We start from the raw sequence: 17,795 nt of genomic DNA on the forward strand, positions 1-17,795 counted from the left end.
TCCTGCCTGGACTTCAATCCATGAACACATCTGGAGGAACTTTGATTTTTGTGCAGTTCTGAGGATCCCGTTGGCCACAAAGGCTTCTGTTTCAAGGTTCCTGACCTGAGAAGCCATAGTGTAGACACTGATCCACCATCACATATGTAGACTGGTGCTAGTGCCTATTTTATTTTTGTATTTAAATTACATACATGTGTGTGGATCTTTCTTCTTTACCCTCTCAAAGAGGAAGCAGAATCAATTCCCAGAACACATTTCTAGTTGAACATATTTAAATTTGTGAAGAGAAGGTAGGATTAGACAGGATTGTGTGTTTAGTTTTCTAAATTACAAGACAGTCTTTCCCAGTCCCTCTAATGGGTTTTGAGCAAGTGTAGAAATGAACTGTGTTGCAATCAACTCTGTTTAAACGAACAATAGATATTAACAGTTTGCAGCTCTAGATGTTCTGGAACAGACTCTCAAACCAGTTACTGAAGCCTAATGTATATATATGGATTGTTCCCTCTGCCACTGCCTGTCCCAAGCTGTGACGGAGGGCATACAGGGTACTATGCAACAAAGTTGTAGGTGGTCTGTCACCACAGGACAGGAAATCTATGACAAACTATGTGCAAGATTTCAGACTACACCCTTCTTGTTTTCTACCTTAAAATGAAAGTAATTGTTTCTGTCAGACTGCCGTGAATTTAAAGCACATGGTAGAACTGGCGGCACAGAAAGCACATTTGTCAGGTATACTAGGTAAGCATATTAAGAAGGATGACTTCAAATTACAGATCCTAATCCACAGCCCTTACCAAGTGCGTACTTCAAGCTGGTTTATCAAAAGGAGTTGACTGAAGAGAGAGAGTTTAAAGAGCATTTGCTGTTGCAGGGCCTTTGAGGTAATGGTCTAAAATGTCATGCTGTAACCAGTGCACAGCAGTAATACGCACAAGAAAGCGTACAGGGGAGAGGAAAAAAAACTGTAAAATTTCAAAGTGATTGCCTTGCAACATGTGTAAGAAAACAAAAGCCCCTTAGGTTTAAGCTAAATATTCTTGGGTTTGATTCAATTTCTTTTTTATCTAGAATAGGTAGCAATAAAAGTAGTATTTCAGATAATGTTTTAAGTAACATTCCCATTCATATTGTAAATTATATTGTATAATCTTTATTTCACATTTCTAATATTTAAAAAGTAAATTGTATGTACATTTCCCACCCTGATATTAGTGCTACTCATATCAAAACCACTCCTTTTGTTTGTCAACATATTTTCAAAAGCCTTGTTACAAAATCCCTTAGTTTAACAATAAATAATGGAATGAAAAAAATATCTTTCTCTCTCCAAAATACTCAAAGGAATAGATGATGCATGGCATTTGGCCTTATTTTTAAGGCCAAAGAGAGAATAAGTCTCATCATACCTAACCATTAGACAAGAAACTGGTTTAGTTCAGCCAAAAAAAACCCCTAAACATAGAGAAAGTAGATAAACTACTGTGTAAGTGAACTAACGAGTACGAAAAGGAAGCTTTACAAGATAAATTCAGTATTGGTGAAACAGAAGTAAATGTCAATACAAATGGTAACACCATCAGCCAATGGTCGTGATTGCAAAAAAATGTGCTAGTTACTGCAAATCACTTTCTAGCTTAACTATACATATAAAACAAGTTGTTTTGCAGGGAATGAAACTTGGTCTCTGAAGTCCTAATTAAGACATGTTTTACTGTAGAAAAGCCATGAAAAATAGTGCTAGAGGTTCATGTAGGAACTAATCTCCATTTCAATAAATAGATTGGAGTTTAAGCCAATTTTAAATGAAGAAGAAAGCAAGAAAACTAATGTTAGCAAGCTGAAAAGCAAGACTCTACTAAACCACTAAACGTTTTTGCTTTGAAGGATCAATCCCAAGGACCTAAAATGCTATTTAAGGCCCCCTGGACTGGATCTTATGTCTATTTCAGGCAAGAAAGCAGCTACCCTTACTTGTCTAAATCTAGATAGACGAACAGATGTATCCTGCAAGGTACGGAGAGAACACTGAAACAAGCTCACTGAAGAACACCTTTCACAGGTCCTGCATGGCTTCCCTAAGTGCGGGGCACAGGCAACAAGCATGAGAACAGAAAAAGAACATTTGAAGGAAAGGAACAATTACAGCTGTCTACAGATTTTCTTCAAGGACAGGATGGAAAATGAAGCCAAAGAAAAATGAAGGGATGTAAACACAGAACAGTTTTGTAGTGCTAAGTTCAACTATTATTTTCAAGAAATATGTGAGAGTAGTTACATTGAAGTTAAACATCGTCTAGTAGGTAACAATAGTGGTCAGTTCATTTTCAACGTGAGATCAAAAGATTCCTGTAGTATTCTGGAAGTCTTGTAACAGCTTCTGTTAGTCCTTGTTTAGAAATTGAGGAAGTAGACTCAAACCTTAAGCCTTTTTGTTACTTTGTAGGGGGTTAAATTGACAATAAAGATTTTTAGTCAGATAGAGGGAGCTTATTTTGAATTTGCCTTCAAATTCTCATATTAAACAGGGAAAATATCTATGTCTACAAATATTTTTTCATGTAATTTTCTGATTTTAAGGTAATATCAGATACATATTGTATTTCAATATCACCACAATTGCAAACAAAAATAAGTACAACTACAAGGCGTTTTCCTACTATTAAAAAAAAAAAAATTACTTCCAGTATCTAATACAGGCACATACTGTGAATGCTTGGGGCTTTCTCTTTAAGTGTCATATAAGTTCAGAAAATCAAGTGTGTATTATCTGTGTGTATTATCAACACCTTCACAGAAGCTTAGCTGTAGAGGAGGAAAGAAGCATCACCCCTGTGCTCCTACTAAAGTACTGTGCAGAGGAACTTGTAATTTTTGTGATTTCCTAAAGTCATATAACATCTTCTGACCAGCACTGGCCAGACTCAGTATTAAAATCTCCATCTAAAACAGAAGCCAGGTTGAACAAACTACAGCTACATCAGAATTGTTGCTCCCTACCTGCTTTGAAAGCAGAGGATTTAGACATAGCACAAGTTTCAAAACAATTGCTACCTTTTTTTTTACTATTGCTATTAAATAAACTGGCCTTCCAGAGTGTTCATTCACTACAGCAGGATGTTTATCATTGTCATGCTCGTTTTTGGCCAAGCATACAGAGTTCTCCCCTTTCTGGGTTAAGTCTTCCATGACAGATGGGCACATGGAGCCCAAGAGATTATTTGCAAAGCTGCACAGAAAACTGAAATACAGACCAGAGGAAAGAATGCTCCCAACGGTTTGTGTTACAAAGGAATGAATTCACTGAAATGACAAAACTTTCCTATTCACATTTCTGTTTGTATACATCATTGATTGTCTATACCAGGATATAAGCAATTGGGAAGGAAAATAAAAGCCTTCAGTGAAAATTAAACATCCAGAAACACAAAACCCAAGAATAACAACTTCCAGGATCTTTGCAGTGTTTTTTTAGAGACACCTGTAAGATGGACAAAGAATCGTCCCCTGTGAAAAGCGAGAAAATGGGAGAAAGCCAGTACCAGTGTTTGGTGTTCAGTGGGGCACAACTTCTCTCAACAGGAATCTGCTTGCATGTATGGAGTACAAATGATACTCCAACACAGGTGTAATTACATATTACTCCAGATCTTCAAAAGAAATTTCAACATACATTCAGGAAGACAGATTTCCACTCCCAATACATTTTTTAGAAACAATTTTTTTCTTAAGGTGAGCAAAGCATTGAGAAAGCAGCGTGTTGCTTTGGTGTCTCTAATCTGCAGAAAAAGAAGATACAAGATATTTACGGAAGGACCACGGGAAGCACAGAGGCACCTAGAATACCTTCTCCAGGTGTTGTGAAAGCAGATTTCCAGTCCTCCCCACACCCTACAGGAGGCTTCCCTTCCTCCCCCTCAGCATTCACTGAAAACTGACAGCTGAAGAACTCGTTTGTCTCTGTGTTCACTTAAATAGACAGCAAGCTGCAACATGCATTTTGAGTACATCGGACTGCAAGCATTCTGAGTGCGTATGTTTTCTCCTCCAGCATTTATTACAATCTCTTCACCTTTTACATATAGCAAACTATAACGTAGTTACTGAAACATATGCAGTACCCAAGGATACACAATATTAATTGCTCAATCAACCTGCACTAACACACTGGAATCAACATGTCACATTGGATTACTGTTATTTTTCTAACCTTACCAAGTCAATTTGGGCATATTTTTTACACACTTACTTCCTTAACTATTGTAGTATCACTAGTTTGATTACATCATACCTTGCACATTTTGGTGCCTGACTACACATTTCACATTTATTTTACTGACTTTTCTTCACTGTCAGGAAAAAAAATCTGCGTTTTTTTGGAAACAATAGTTTTACTAGTATATCATATACTGAATTGATTTGTTCTGTACTGAAGTTGCTTTAATTCTCAATAAGAAAACCCAAAAACATGGTATTTTTTGAGTGTTCTTCTAATATCAAGGAAGAAAATGTATCAGTACAGACATGCTTAAATAATAAGGCAATGGTCCATTTCAATGTTCGCCAGTTGTTTAATTAGAAAAACATATTTTTAAATATACTATGATGGAAGAAAGGCAATATACATCCAACAATCCTTCACCTTGATAATACAAATTATTCAATAATAGAAGCTGAAAGCAGCATTAAGCCAGAACTTATATAATTTTCAAGTGTTTCATTGTCAGAAAACTGAGCTGGTCACTTACAGCACATGTTCAGCCTTTTTTTCCCCATGAGACTTTCACAACTGCTATACAGAACTTGTCACACCACATTACAGATTTATGGTTTTTACTATAAAATAAGGATTAATTTAAAAAGAAATTAAGGAACATGAATATGGTAAAAAGCATCAAGCATAAATAGCTTCAGCATTTTGTATAAAACCAAGAACATGATTCAACTTTTTAAGATGACTACTTGGAACTGTAACTTGCGGATTAAATGTGCTTAACTATTGCACTTTCTTGTAGCACTAGTACTTAGGAAGCAATGCGACAGCTGTATTTTACCACTTACAAACAACAAAAAAGTATTGCTAACTCTTACTATTTCCATGCTTCCATAGCGGGATGTGCCTTCAATCTTTATGATTTGTCCTTGCCTACTATATTAAGCCTCTGTTATTCAGTAAGAAACAAGGCAATACAATTCAACTGATTCCAGACTCCTTCCCTGGCAACTACTAACTGAAATAAGCAAGAGCTATCTTCAGTAAATTCACTGTTACCCTAAAACATTTAGGAGAGTAGAATAGACACGAAAGACAACCCAGCTGCGTAAGGCAAGGCTCACCACATAAAAAACTCACAGAACAATAATTAAAATACTAGTCTGAGTTGTAAATCAGAGTAACCTGAACTAGAGCTTAACACATTTTTAGGAACCACATTGATTTTATTTTCTTGTCTGACAATATATCTTACAGACAGAAAAACAATGCATATTACCTTTTGTACTAAATCCTTATAAAAGCATTTACGCTCCAAACTTCAGAATTGTGATAAATACAGTGGATGTAAGATGATGTCGGATCATTTTATTTCCCTGCCAAGCATTCCGTAGATGAGAAAATAAAAGACTTATTCCTAAGATTACTTACCCATGAAGTTCAGATAGCTCTCTCCTCCAAGTGCATGAGTAATGAGACGAATCATTTTATGAAGCTGTATTCCACGATCAATAACTGCAGTAAGAGGTGAGAGCACACTCATGTTTGTATACATTTCTGCATCCATCAGTCGAAACGCCAAGGTCTTATCACCAACAAGCGCCTGTAACAGTTACAAAAAAACACATAAGGAGAACTCTTGGGTGTACTAGATGTGTTTAACTTTTTTTTTTTTTTTTTTTTTTTTTTTTTTTTTTTTTTAAAGCAGGCACTCTGTCATAAGGGGAGGACTCGAGAGATTGTTGAAGAGTTAAGGATATGGCTCAATGTGCACAATCTAGTCCCTGTTCATAAAGAAAACATCCTGCCACCGCCACTGATCACCAGGTCACAGTGACCCTCGCTTCCAGTTACTGCGACTTTGTATTGTGTGATGGGTAATCACGTGGGCATGATATCTATAATCTGCTGCCAAAAAGAGACAGCATGTACATTGAGGCAGGGACATCCCCGAGCTGAGCCTCGACTGGATGCCACACGGGACCATCTGTTTTCCCCTTGCAACCCTCCACATGGTTACTGGAGCTCTCCCCACGCCGATGGGAGTGCGGGTATATGATCCACAAACCAATAGCTGTCTAACCCCTGTTGTGCTCCTACATTTCACCTGATGGGTTCAAACTGCACAACCACTTCTGAGAACCTTCTTGTCTACAGATATCAAATGTGAAATGTTAGTGTCAACTCAATATGCCACAAGTGACCTACCACTTTGGAATTTTTACAGAAAATAAGAAAGCAAAAATCCTAGGTAAAGTTCCTGGGATGTACAAATAACGGGCTATTAACAACACTCCTGATTTAGAGACACAGATTGAATATGAAATGGTCATTTATATGTAATCAAAAATGTGATTGGTTTTCTGTGATTTCACACAAGAGAAAACACAAACTAGTAATTCTGACTAAAAACAGCAACTGAATTCCTAACTAGGTAGTGCTTACTGTTATTTGAGAAAGGCCACACAAATGCTATGTAACAAGAATTACTCCAATATATTAGCACGCAGGTAGCTGAAAACATTTTGGAGCATTTATATGTAAAATAGCTAATTTTTGTTCAATTAGCCTAATTCTCATTTTATACTCTAGCATGAAAACTCACTACATTCCAGAGAGACAGCTGAGTTGTAAACCAGTCTAGCTAAAAAGCACTATCATCCTTTAATTTTCCATCTAACAATGTAACACCATACGTAGATTATTCCCTCAAGTAAAAAATAATATTTAAAGGCAAAATTCCTACGCAACCATAGCAAGACTGAAGACTGCAGTGAACAGCTGCGAAGAAGAACTGTTCTCTGGACTCAGAATGTACCTTTTGTTAGTGTCATTTAATATCCCCCTAATCTTCCAATTAGAAGATGTTCATGTTTTCTATGCCAGCCATGATTTTATGAACTGTTATCCTTCCCCCTTCAATCATCTCTTCTACCCTGAAGAGTCTTAGTCTATTTAGTTTTCTTCTTATGAAAAGGAATCCACACCCAGTATTAATCTTACTAACTCACTCACAGCATTTTTCCCAGTTATGCTGTATATCCTTTGAGATACAGGACCAAATCTGCCTCCAACATTCAAGATGCTACAAACCATGAAAGACTACAGTGGCATAATAATTTTTCTCTTCATTCCACTCATAATAATTTCAGTACTATATCTGCCTTTTTTTTTTTTTTTTTTTTTTTTTTTTTTTTTACAGCTATAAGCATGGAGTTGCTATTTTCACACACTTGATATAACCACAAGGCCCTGTATGACTGGTAACAGTCAGCTCGTAGCCCCATTGTAACATGTAAGAAGCTAGAATTGTTTCAGTCCTTCACGTGCATCACTTAAATTATCTTCAGACCGAATTTTATCTACACTCCCATTTTGTTTCTCTGTCCTAACTTTTCACATATCATTCTCATGTATGTCAGCAATAATTGTTTTTTTTGTTTGTGGGTTTTGGGGTTTTTTTTAATCAAAATAAATAGATCTTCTTTCCAAGTATGAGATTCTAAAACAAAAATACATGGTGTTACGGAAAACAACTGAATTGATAAAATCCAGCATGAAATAAACGAGAGCAACGGTAATGTTATATGTCATGCCTTAGGATGAAGAATTAGTCTTTATAAAAGCAAATAAGCACAGAATAATATACATTTCCAAGTAATGCCTGAAGGTCTTCACCAGGACTGGGACTCTACTGTCATGCCTTAAGTGAACACTGTGTAACAGTCTCCGAGGTAAGCGTGTAAATAGCTACACAAAATTAAGCTGATAAAGTCAGAATTCTCTTTTTAAAATAAAATACATGCCTTGTTTTAGACATTTCTGTTGACTTTTATTATAGAAAGTATAGGAAGTAGAATGTCAGCTTCTTATGTAGAAGAAAATGTTGAAGGTACATTACTTAAACCTTTTATTAGAAAATGTTTTGTGGTGGGTTTCTTTAAGTTCCTAATTTAAAAATTCTCAACCAACGTGACTTCTGATTCTTCAGAAACAACCATTACAAAGACTGTGGGAGGTGAGTGTTATCAAAACTATTCATTTCTTTTTCATTTTTCCATATACAGAACCATTACAATTGCTGTGTTTTGAACGAAACTGTTAAAGAATATTTCATTTAGATCTCAAAAAAGGATGTCTGCAATCCCTCTGGAGAGGAAAACATTTTCTTGAAAGGAATACAAATCTCAAACACTGATTCAGTGAACAAATATGCTAAATTGTGATACTCTTTATGATTATCATAAATGGTGCTCCAGTTTACTTTATGGAAACCAGATTTTCCAAAGTATGGATTAGATGCCTTCAAATGTCTTATGACAGACAGGCATAACAGGGATAATTTCTCATTTCTTAAGAACCACAAAACTGAAAAACAACACCCACCTACTCCAAGCAAGAATCCTTTATTAAGAAGAAGGATCAGAAGAAACCCCAATAATTAAAAAAACAAACCAAAACAAACAGCAGTTCAGATCTACCTGTCTCTGTTGCCTATTCTTCTCAACCCTTGCCTCATTTTGTCTCTAAAACCTCATCTTTTACTTGCTTATATATAAACAAACAGATAAAATACCTGGTCATGACTCTCTGCATATGCAATGTATTTTTCTTCATACCGTCGGTTTGTTAATGTATGAACAATATTGCCCATATTCCAGTCTTCATCTTTCAGCTCCTTAATAATCTGCAGAAATTAAGGGAAAGACCACCGAAAAGTTATTGCTGTTTCAACTAGAAGCACATTACTACTTTTCTTCATTATCTTGGTGCAGAAAGTTCCCATGGATTGTGAACTGTTACTTCTCCTATTCCCAAGTTTTGAAGTTGTGAGCTTTCTCTGATAATCCAAAGAGATTTCTTCTTTTCAGTTCCGCTACCTAAACATAATAAATAGGACACTTTGTCTCTCCTGTACTTCCAATTATAAGCAAGGACAACGGGACTTGCCATCCACCATGCGAATCCCCTGATACACAGGCAATGTGACTGACAGGAGCTGCAAAAAAGCACTGCACCAAAAACTAGGAAGAAACATGTGGGCATGTATCTACCCTACACGCAATACTGAAAGAAGTTCAAGCAACCCTGGCACACGGCAGCTTCTAATTACAGCTTAACCACGGGGCTGACTGGTGGAGAATGTATCACTACAAGACAGCACTATGCTATTGCCAGGAAGCGCACAATAACATCAGAAGGTACTTAGCACAGGGACTTGCACTTTCCCCTGATCTGTGCATTCCCAGTCAGTTCCAAACCCAAAGCTTTGTAATACAAAACAAGCTTTACATTTTTTGCCATGCTAGCTCCTGATTTCTAGCAATTTAAACCACATCAATAGTAACTTTCTGCCCGACATGATACTACTTCCTCGCTCTTCTCAATCTAGTCCAATTTCAGTCTTAGGCCCTTCATTTTTCTTTAGAGACCTCCATTGATCACTACAACTTAAAAACATATATGGAAATATATGGACATAAAATAGAAGTGATAAAAAGGCAGTAACACCTAGACAGTTAATACAATGCTGTAAAACAACATTCTGATTGTAACTGGCCATGTATTCCTAAACAGCCTTTTTTTCTTTTCCTTTTCTTTTTTTCTTTTGACTCCAAAAATTCTGCCTCTGAATACATTCAGGTCCCTGTGCATCATCATATTACGTACTACATCTGTCTTTAATCTGAACTAGTAGAGCCACTGTCATGGCGAACAGCTTATCTTTCTTACTTCTACAAATTCTTTGGAATTACTTCATGGAACCCTGGAGTTCCTTCAAGTTTAAAACTGATTTTAGGAAGCTGCCTAGAAAACTTGCTATTAACAGGTACGTACTTACAAGCTGGAGAGAAAGGGGAGCAAGCAGTCTAGGACAGTTTAATAACAGCTGATAGACTGTTTCTAAACTTTTCCCTTCCAATTGTTTCAGCTTTATTTTTGCCTCCAGAAATGTGGTAAATGAATTACGTGCATCATCTCCTTCTCTAACTCAAGGTCTTCTGTCGTGGTTGCTTATTTGCAGCTTCCTTAGCTAGAAGCTCCTGCCTGCATGACCCTATGTTCCTGCACAATCGACACATTCCTAAATAACTGGAGTCTGCTGGGAAACAGCCTGGAGTATCATAGCTGAATTTACACCTGTCAGCATGCCAAGCATCCACCTGCTGTCTCACATTAAGTACCTGCTTAGGCTGGAAGATGTTTTTCTCCAGTTAAGAATGGAACTTACTGCAGAGTAGGTACGATTCCTCTCCAAGTATTGCAAATTAAAACAAACAGACCGTATCAGAGACTACTAAATTAGATTATCAATCTTTTGCCCACGTAAAATTCTACACTGTGGGGTTTTTTTTTTTCTTTGTAATATGAACCTGGCCACTTGTATTTTGTCTACCTAGGGAACTGCTCATCTCTGCCTGTCCTAAAGCATGGTAAGGAAGTTGCAGGCATAAAGGAGAAGGGAAAAAAGGAAAAAAATAAAATAATGATCACAACAAGGTGAAGGTGTTTCTTATTACTACAGAAATACGAGCCTCACTGCATTCCAGGATCTAAATTACACACTCTGAAGTTTAATGATGCTGTCCCTGTTGGAAAACCTGGCAAGTTTGTCTTCTGAATGAAAAGAGGTTTGAAAACTGTTTTTCAATCAGCTCTTCACCACCCAGTTACAAAAGTGAAAGATGCTGAAAGATAAGTTAATTTGCTTTTTATTTTAAGCTACTCAGTGTATTTATTAAAGCATTAATGCTCATATGAAACATTTATTGTTTCAGATCATCATGACAGCCTGAGGGATTTGGATGCAATCTTCTATCTAACCGAAAAACATTCTCTAAAACATCAGTAAAAGCCTATTGAGATCATTTAGTGTTTTACTGCTTTTCTTGTGATCCTCTGTATTGAGGAAAAGGTGATTTAAATCCTTATCGTAGTCAGTGTTTATTAGTATATTACTGTTCTTGAAGAGCATTTACAGATTTTCATTATTCCTTTTGTAACCTTACTATACTGTTCGCTGTTGTTTCTATAATTCACTTATGTTTACTTTGGTTAAACTTTCAGCTCTACCTAAGTTCAGTGCCAACTACTATGCCAAATTTCAGGAGGGTTCCTTGCATGTTGCTGGGGTGGCTGGTTTTGGTTTGTTTGTTTTTTAATATGTGTATGCATACAGTTAACTTATCTACCTGTTCACATGCAATATAAACTAAATATTCTGTAGTTGTTGCAAGACACAGGTTATCACAAGTAAAACAAGTCTATGTGCATTGTACAAAGAAAACAAGTGTCAGACAGAATGAAAAGAACAGCCCCTGAACTTCTGAAACCTACAGGATATCGGACAGCTCTCATTTCAGCCACTAATTCCTGTGCTTGAGCCTGTCAGAATTTATTTTAATAGGACATTAACAGAAGAGAGAGTAAAATTGCCAGTAGGATTGAGAAGTATTTTTGTGTACGCACAGAAACATCCCACCTTGAAGAGTAGAACATATTTTTAAAAAAGTTCTCACCTGTATCCATTTATCTGGAATAGCCATGGCTAGTCGATAATCAAAACCCCCTCCTCCCTCTGCAACAGGACGACAAAGAGCTGGCATTCCAGAAACATCCTTAAATAAAATAATAATAAAAACCACAATATCATTTGCACAGCATTGCAATTATTACTTCAGATTGTCTACCATACAGTAATACTTCTGTGAAGCTGTTTATAGTTTACAGAGTGTTTGTACAGACTGACCAGTGTAAAGGAGGAGAAAAAAACCAAAACAAAACAGTGAGTGATTATTACACCCAGATTTGCTGTTTGAATGCAAAAGTTAAGATGGAAAATCATTAGGACTTTTCTCATCAAACACTCTAGTACAAAATATTTTAACAGAGTAGATATTTGAGCAGGAAGAGACCTCAGTAGATGCAGAATTTGAAACAATCAGCTCTCAAGAGCCAAGTAATCAATAGAAAGTAGTCTATGAAAGACAAATTAAACCTTCATTTTTTAATTGATATTTTGTATTAAAAATGACATAAGAAGAAAAGGTTGAATATAAATCAGTGTAAGGAAGAAAAATACAATATCTACTCTTTTCCTAAATGCACAAACCCAAAACTATTGATCCAGGTAGCCCTGGAAAGTGACGTGCTCTTACAGCGTAATTTTCCAGTTTCATATTGATGGAGGCTGAACATCCTTAAATTCGTATTCAAAGTTATTAAAATATTTATTTAACCATTTTATAAGGCAATTTATCTCCATAGCATTCTTTTTCTAAAGATAATCTGTACAGAGAATGAAAATCTCCAATAATTGCAGAATGTCTATCAGTACTCAATTTTATTAACTTATGTCAGTGAGAAGGCATTCTACGACAATGTTTATGGATTAATATATATCTCTTCCATCTACACAACAGAACTTATGAAATTAAATTCTGACTAGAACCAGGGCTTAATTAGGATGCTCTGGTATTCTGGATTCAATCCAGTTTTAAATCCAATTGCTGCATTAGACAATGAAAAAGCTATTTGCACTTTAAGTTACACACAGACGGGCATACACACATACGCAAGTCCAGTCCCCACACCCGCCCTCCAATACTGACACAAGCGAGGAGAGGGATCACATCATCATGAAGCTCATGGCTGGAATCCTGGAGGCAGAAGGCAGGGCTGCCACCCAGAGACACCCTGACTGGAGGAGTCTCCACAGCAAGCTCAGGAAGTTCAGCAAGGGCAACTGCTAACTCCTGCCCCTGGGATGGATGAACCCTTGCATCCAGCCAGGCTGGGAAGCAGCTCTGCTGGGAAGATGGTGGGGATCTGGGCTGGCAGCAAGCTGAGCAGAAGCCAGCAGCCTGCCCTGGCAGCAGGGATGGCCAGCAGCATCTCCTGGCCAGCTGGGTGAAGAGCAAAGCCAGAAGATCAAAGGAGGCGATTATCCTCCTTCATTCAGCAGTCATTACATCGCACAGACAACTGCATCCACGGTCCACATGCTGTAAATACCAAACAATGAAGCAGAAATTCCTTCCACACCTTTAGGTATTATAAAAGGAAGTTCAATAGCTCGCCTAAATCTGTCCAGAAGTATAAAAACAGACTAATGCTCTCTGAATTACGCAGAACAAGATGATCTGAAACAAAAGCCTTTCTCTCCGATGCTATGAAGACTACCTGGACAAGGTCTGACTGTGAGATTTAAGTAGCTCCCATCTACTTCATTCAGAGAATCACAGCATGGTTGGGGCTAGAAGGGACCTCTGGAGATCATCTAGCCCAACCCCCGCTAAAGCAGGGTCACCTGGAGCAGGTTGCACAGGATCCATCCAGGAGAGTTTTACATGTCTCCAGAGAAGGAGATTCCACAGCCTCTCTGGGCAGCCTGTGCCAGGGTCTGTCACCCTCAGGATAAAGAATTTTTTCCTCATAGTCAGATGGAACTTCTTGTGTTGCAGTTTTTGCCCATTGCCCCGTGGTGTACCTTCACTGGGCAGCGCTGAAAAGAGCCTGGAGCATCCTCTTAACGCTCACCCTTAAGGTATTTATGTAAGTTGATAAGATGGCACAATTCTCAAAGTCAGATTTTTAGGAAGTAAAATTCCAAATGTAGTACTATTTATCTCTATCTAAAGCTTTTACCTGAACACACAAAAAAATGATTCAGTGTTAATTTTTCAGTATATATTCCAACAAATGTAAAGAGCCAATGCCTAAGCATTTGTTCAGACTTCAGTTTTAAATGAGCTGAATATAAAAAAAACCCAGAAATCATAGCGGTAGAGGTTTTTTGCCTGTTTGTTTTTATGCTACTTTAGGCATGATGTAACTTTACCTAACGTTTTTTCTTCTCATGACACAAAACTTTAATTAGAGCTCTATTTAGAAGGCCAAAATCAAAACCAAGTATATATTCAGTAATACCTAAAAACTTAGAAATTACTAAGACAGCAAATAAACAGAATATTAAAAAGCTGTAAAAATAAGCAGCAAAATAATTAAGGTATGTATTACAATTAGTTATGGATAGACAAAAACATTTCTCATGTGGCGCTCATTCCATCATCATTATAGGCAAGCAGACATTCTTCATTGTCTTTCATAATTTTCAATTACGTCAATAGTTCCTCCTTCTGAAATTCTCCTTTAACCATGCAGTACATTGATCAATCCTCTGGTTTGTGTACTGACTCCCCCAGGCAGAAAATGATATATTGAAATAGAAGCAGTTTTCAACGCAAGCAAGAGAAACTGAAGACACATCTTACTAAGAAAAAACTTTTAGGCCAGGTAATACAAGCAGAGTGAACTCAGAATTTCATTGGTAAGAATGCTTATAAAAGCCACCTAGAAAATGCACAAATTTTACTTCAAATACACATATAGCTCAATGAAACTGTCTCAAGTTTACTAGCGACTGCTCACCAGACGCTGTTTTTGATAGCTTATCATTAAACTTTTAGAAGTTGTCTAGAATATAAAACTTTACCATAAGTAAAAAATGAAGTTAAGCAGTATTTTGTTTTCTGATGATAAGTAGGTAACACTTAAGTAATACAAAGTTTTATTAGAAATCAAGATAGATATCAGATGGATGCAACTCTTTAAATGAAAAGAATTATTTAAATATAGTAACATAATAATCCTCAAGGTTTAAATTATTTTCTTTTTAAAATAAAAATATTAGAGAAAACATACCTATTCATAGAACTTCAATGCTCTGGTGTTTTGTACCATTAGAATTTCAATGTGCCAACAGTCAAAAATTGATCTCAATCAACTCATAATATAGTCTATTTACTCCCTCAGAGACTTGAATAAAATTAATACTAAATTTAAATTTAGCATGCACATTCAACATTTATAATTTTAGCACATTTATTTTGAAGGGGAATTATCAGTTATGCCAACGTAATTCAAAATATGCAAAACCACACTAGGGCTGTTAATCTTTAGTACCATGAATCGCTAGTGACAAATGGCAATCATGCAAAGGCAATAAATTAATAAAAACCAATCTCATTACAAGTTCAAGGAGATGAAGAGAAGAAAAGAAAAAAGAAATCCTCACATTAATTAATGACCCATTAATGCAGAGAATATTCCCAAAGTGCATATTCCAGTTGTCTTTCCCCACAAGACGAAATCTGTCCACTAATTAATACCTCTGAGCTCATGTCACTACTTCAGTACCTGAAGTATGACTTGATAATTAACTGGAAATTCACATCCCAAAGCAAACTAATCAATATTAACGTCACTGAGGATGGCAAATTCTGATCTTACCTCCGCTATGGTTATGCATTCTGGATGCAAGAATTTAATCATGTGGTTGGCCAGCATGAGATAACACAAAGCATCTTCATCCACTTGTAGGCCAAAATATTCATTGTAATCTCCACTGAATCCTGTGCCTAATGAGACAGGAAGTTTTAAAGGTCACAGTCACTTAAACAAACAAACAAGGAAACAACATAGCTATTTTGTAATATGCCTTTTTGTAAGCATCAAATTTATTCCTAGTTTCAGATCTATCCATATAGCAGCACAACAAGATATTAGCACATCTGGAATTTTTTGAGCATTCCAGTGAACTTTATAGCACTATTTCCACAACAACTGAGATGCAACAAGGCTGCTGAGATTAGAGTTGCTTAAATTACTTACCAATCCCATGATGGTGATACAACATAGATGTAACACCATCAAACCGGAATCCATCAAAGCGATAGTCTTCGATCCACATTCTCAAATTAGACAGAAGGAATCTCAAAACTTCCCAGCTGAAATAACATGAATGTATTTGAAAAGCTTTAGAAACCTGGGATCAACTAGAGTTCCTTATACCATGCTCCCCACTTGCACAACCAGTACGTGTACTGGACGTCTTACCACTTTAATGCCTCCTTCCCCATTTTCAATTAGCCTTTTCCTAAAATGTTTTTCTTCCTTAAATCTTTGTCTTTTACTGCACGTAATTTTAAGATTGCAAATACAGGTTTAAGAAAAATTGTCAACTAAGTATACAGACACCTAATAATAGGTGAGTGTTTGAACACATATACTACATTTAGTACCTATACTGGCACTGTACTTCACCTCTCTAAAGATGGTTATACTCTGTAGGAAAAGATCTTACAGAAACGGGAAGAAAATCATAACAGGAAAGATATCTTGTCCAAGATTTTAAGGATTAACAGAAATTTTTAGGCATAATAAAGTTGAAAAGCTGTTTTCCAATGCTCACCACCCCACCCCCACCCCCCACCCCCCAATTATTTAAAAATCACCAGTAGATTACCAAATCACCTACTGTGTTGTAAATTTGCACATTTGAACAGTAAACCAACTTATGGAAGCTGAGGAGGTATTTTCTGAAATTCAGAACAACAGGAATGGGGTACAGCACACACACAAAGCACAGACATGAAATAATTTTTTATATATATATATATATAAAGAGGTTCCAAAGTGAGCAAGCACACAGAGGCATTTGTGAACAAAATTCATATTGAAGAACAAAACAGTTGCAGGAACAGTCTTCCTACTGTTCATCACATTCTCTTCCAGGACACTGGTCTCAACAGCTTCAAAAGACCCCCAATACCTTCTCTTCACTGTTCACCCTCCATGTCACTACCCTGGTGCCACCCCTGGCACAGGCTGTCCCAGGTGCATCTCCTGCAAGCTATGGCTCCAAAGAGTTCACCAATCAGCCAACCATGTGAGGTACTGAAACTTGTTTTGCCCACGTATGCGACACTCGTCAATGTTCTCCCTAATCCATTTCCCAAGATAGCGTCTCCACGACCACACTTTCTACCAAGTTTCTGTTCAGAGAAGAATGCAAGCTACCCAGCAGCATGCAGGGTCTCACCAACCATCCTCTGGTGGGTGAGACTGAAGGGGTACACCGAGCAACAAAGCAGTCAGCATCACTCTTAAAATTTACCGATGCAAGTAGTTGGCATAAGGCAGTGAAGGAAACCCTTTCTACGCTTTATTTAACAGACATCAGCGACAGTAGACTCATGAGGCAATTATGACGAGGAAAACCTCCATTTTGACAAAACAAATGTCCCTGCCTTCCTCCCTCCCTTCCAAAACCTTCCTCATACGAGGGGTGCTATAACTCTGGAGTTAGTGGCATTACATGAAACAATGGGGAGGCTGTGGGCACACCATAAAGCTGGCAAAATCCTCATCTCACCAAAGAGCCAGTTCTTATTTATTTCAATAGGACTATAATATTTCTCCTTTTCTTTTCATGTACTGCACACAGATATTACACTTGTGCATATAAAGAGCTAAATATTACCACATCAAAAACTCCGAATTTAGGAAATGTGAATCAGTCCGATGTGAACTGCCTCAGTTCAGTACCTTTTCTGAGCATGCACGAATGACAAGATTTTTTCTTCCACCATCACATTCCCCTGCCTTGCCCCAAATAATCCCATTCACAAGACAACACTATACTAGGAAGATGTCAGGAGCTTGTCTACAGAACCCTTTATATATTTTTTTCATTTCTCAGGTGAGATGATTTGCAATGAACGAATGAGAGAGA

The 17,795-nt window shown here is 37.0% G+C and overlaps 1 protein-coding gene across 4 annotated transcripts in view; it reads right to left on the bottom strand.

Moving 5' to 3' along the window:
- Positions 1-17,795, bottom strand: part of GBE1 (1,4-alpha-glucan branching enzyme 1) — a 168,737-nt gene that overhangs the window by 51,961 nt on the left and 98,981 nt on the right. For all 4 annotated transcript variants that reach the window (XM_080374521.1, XM_080374522.1, XM_080374523.1 and 1 more), the window contains exons 8-12: positions 15,893-16,008; positions 15,512-15,639; positions 11,740-11,838; positions 8,796-8,906; positions 5,651-5,822 (exon numbers count right to left, since the gene is read on the bottom strand). In XM_080374521.1, the coding sequence (XP_080230647.1) occupies positions 5,651-5,822; positions 8,796-8,906; positions 11,740-11,838; positions 15,512-15,639; positions 15,893-16,008 (626 nt within the window). The remainder of the gene's footprint in view (positions 1-5,650; positions 5,823-8,795; positions 8,907-11,739; positions 11,839-15,511; positions 15,640-15,892; positions 16,009-17,795) is intronic.

Source organism: Falco punctatus (assembly GCF_963210335.1).
Source record: "Falco punctatus genome assembly, chromosome: 2".
Classification (NCBI taxonomy): domain Eukaryota; kingdom Metazoa; phylum Chordata; class Aves; order Falconiformes; family Falconidae; genus Falco; species Falco punctatus.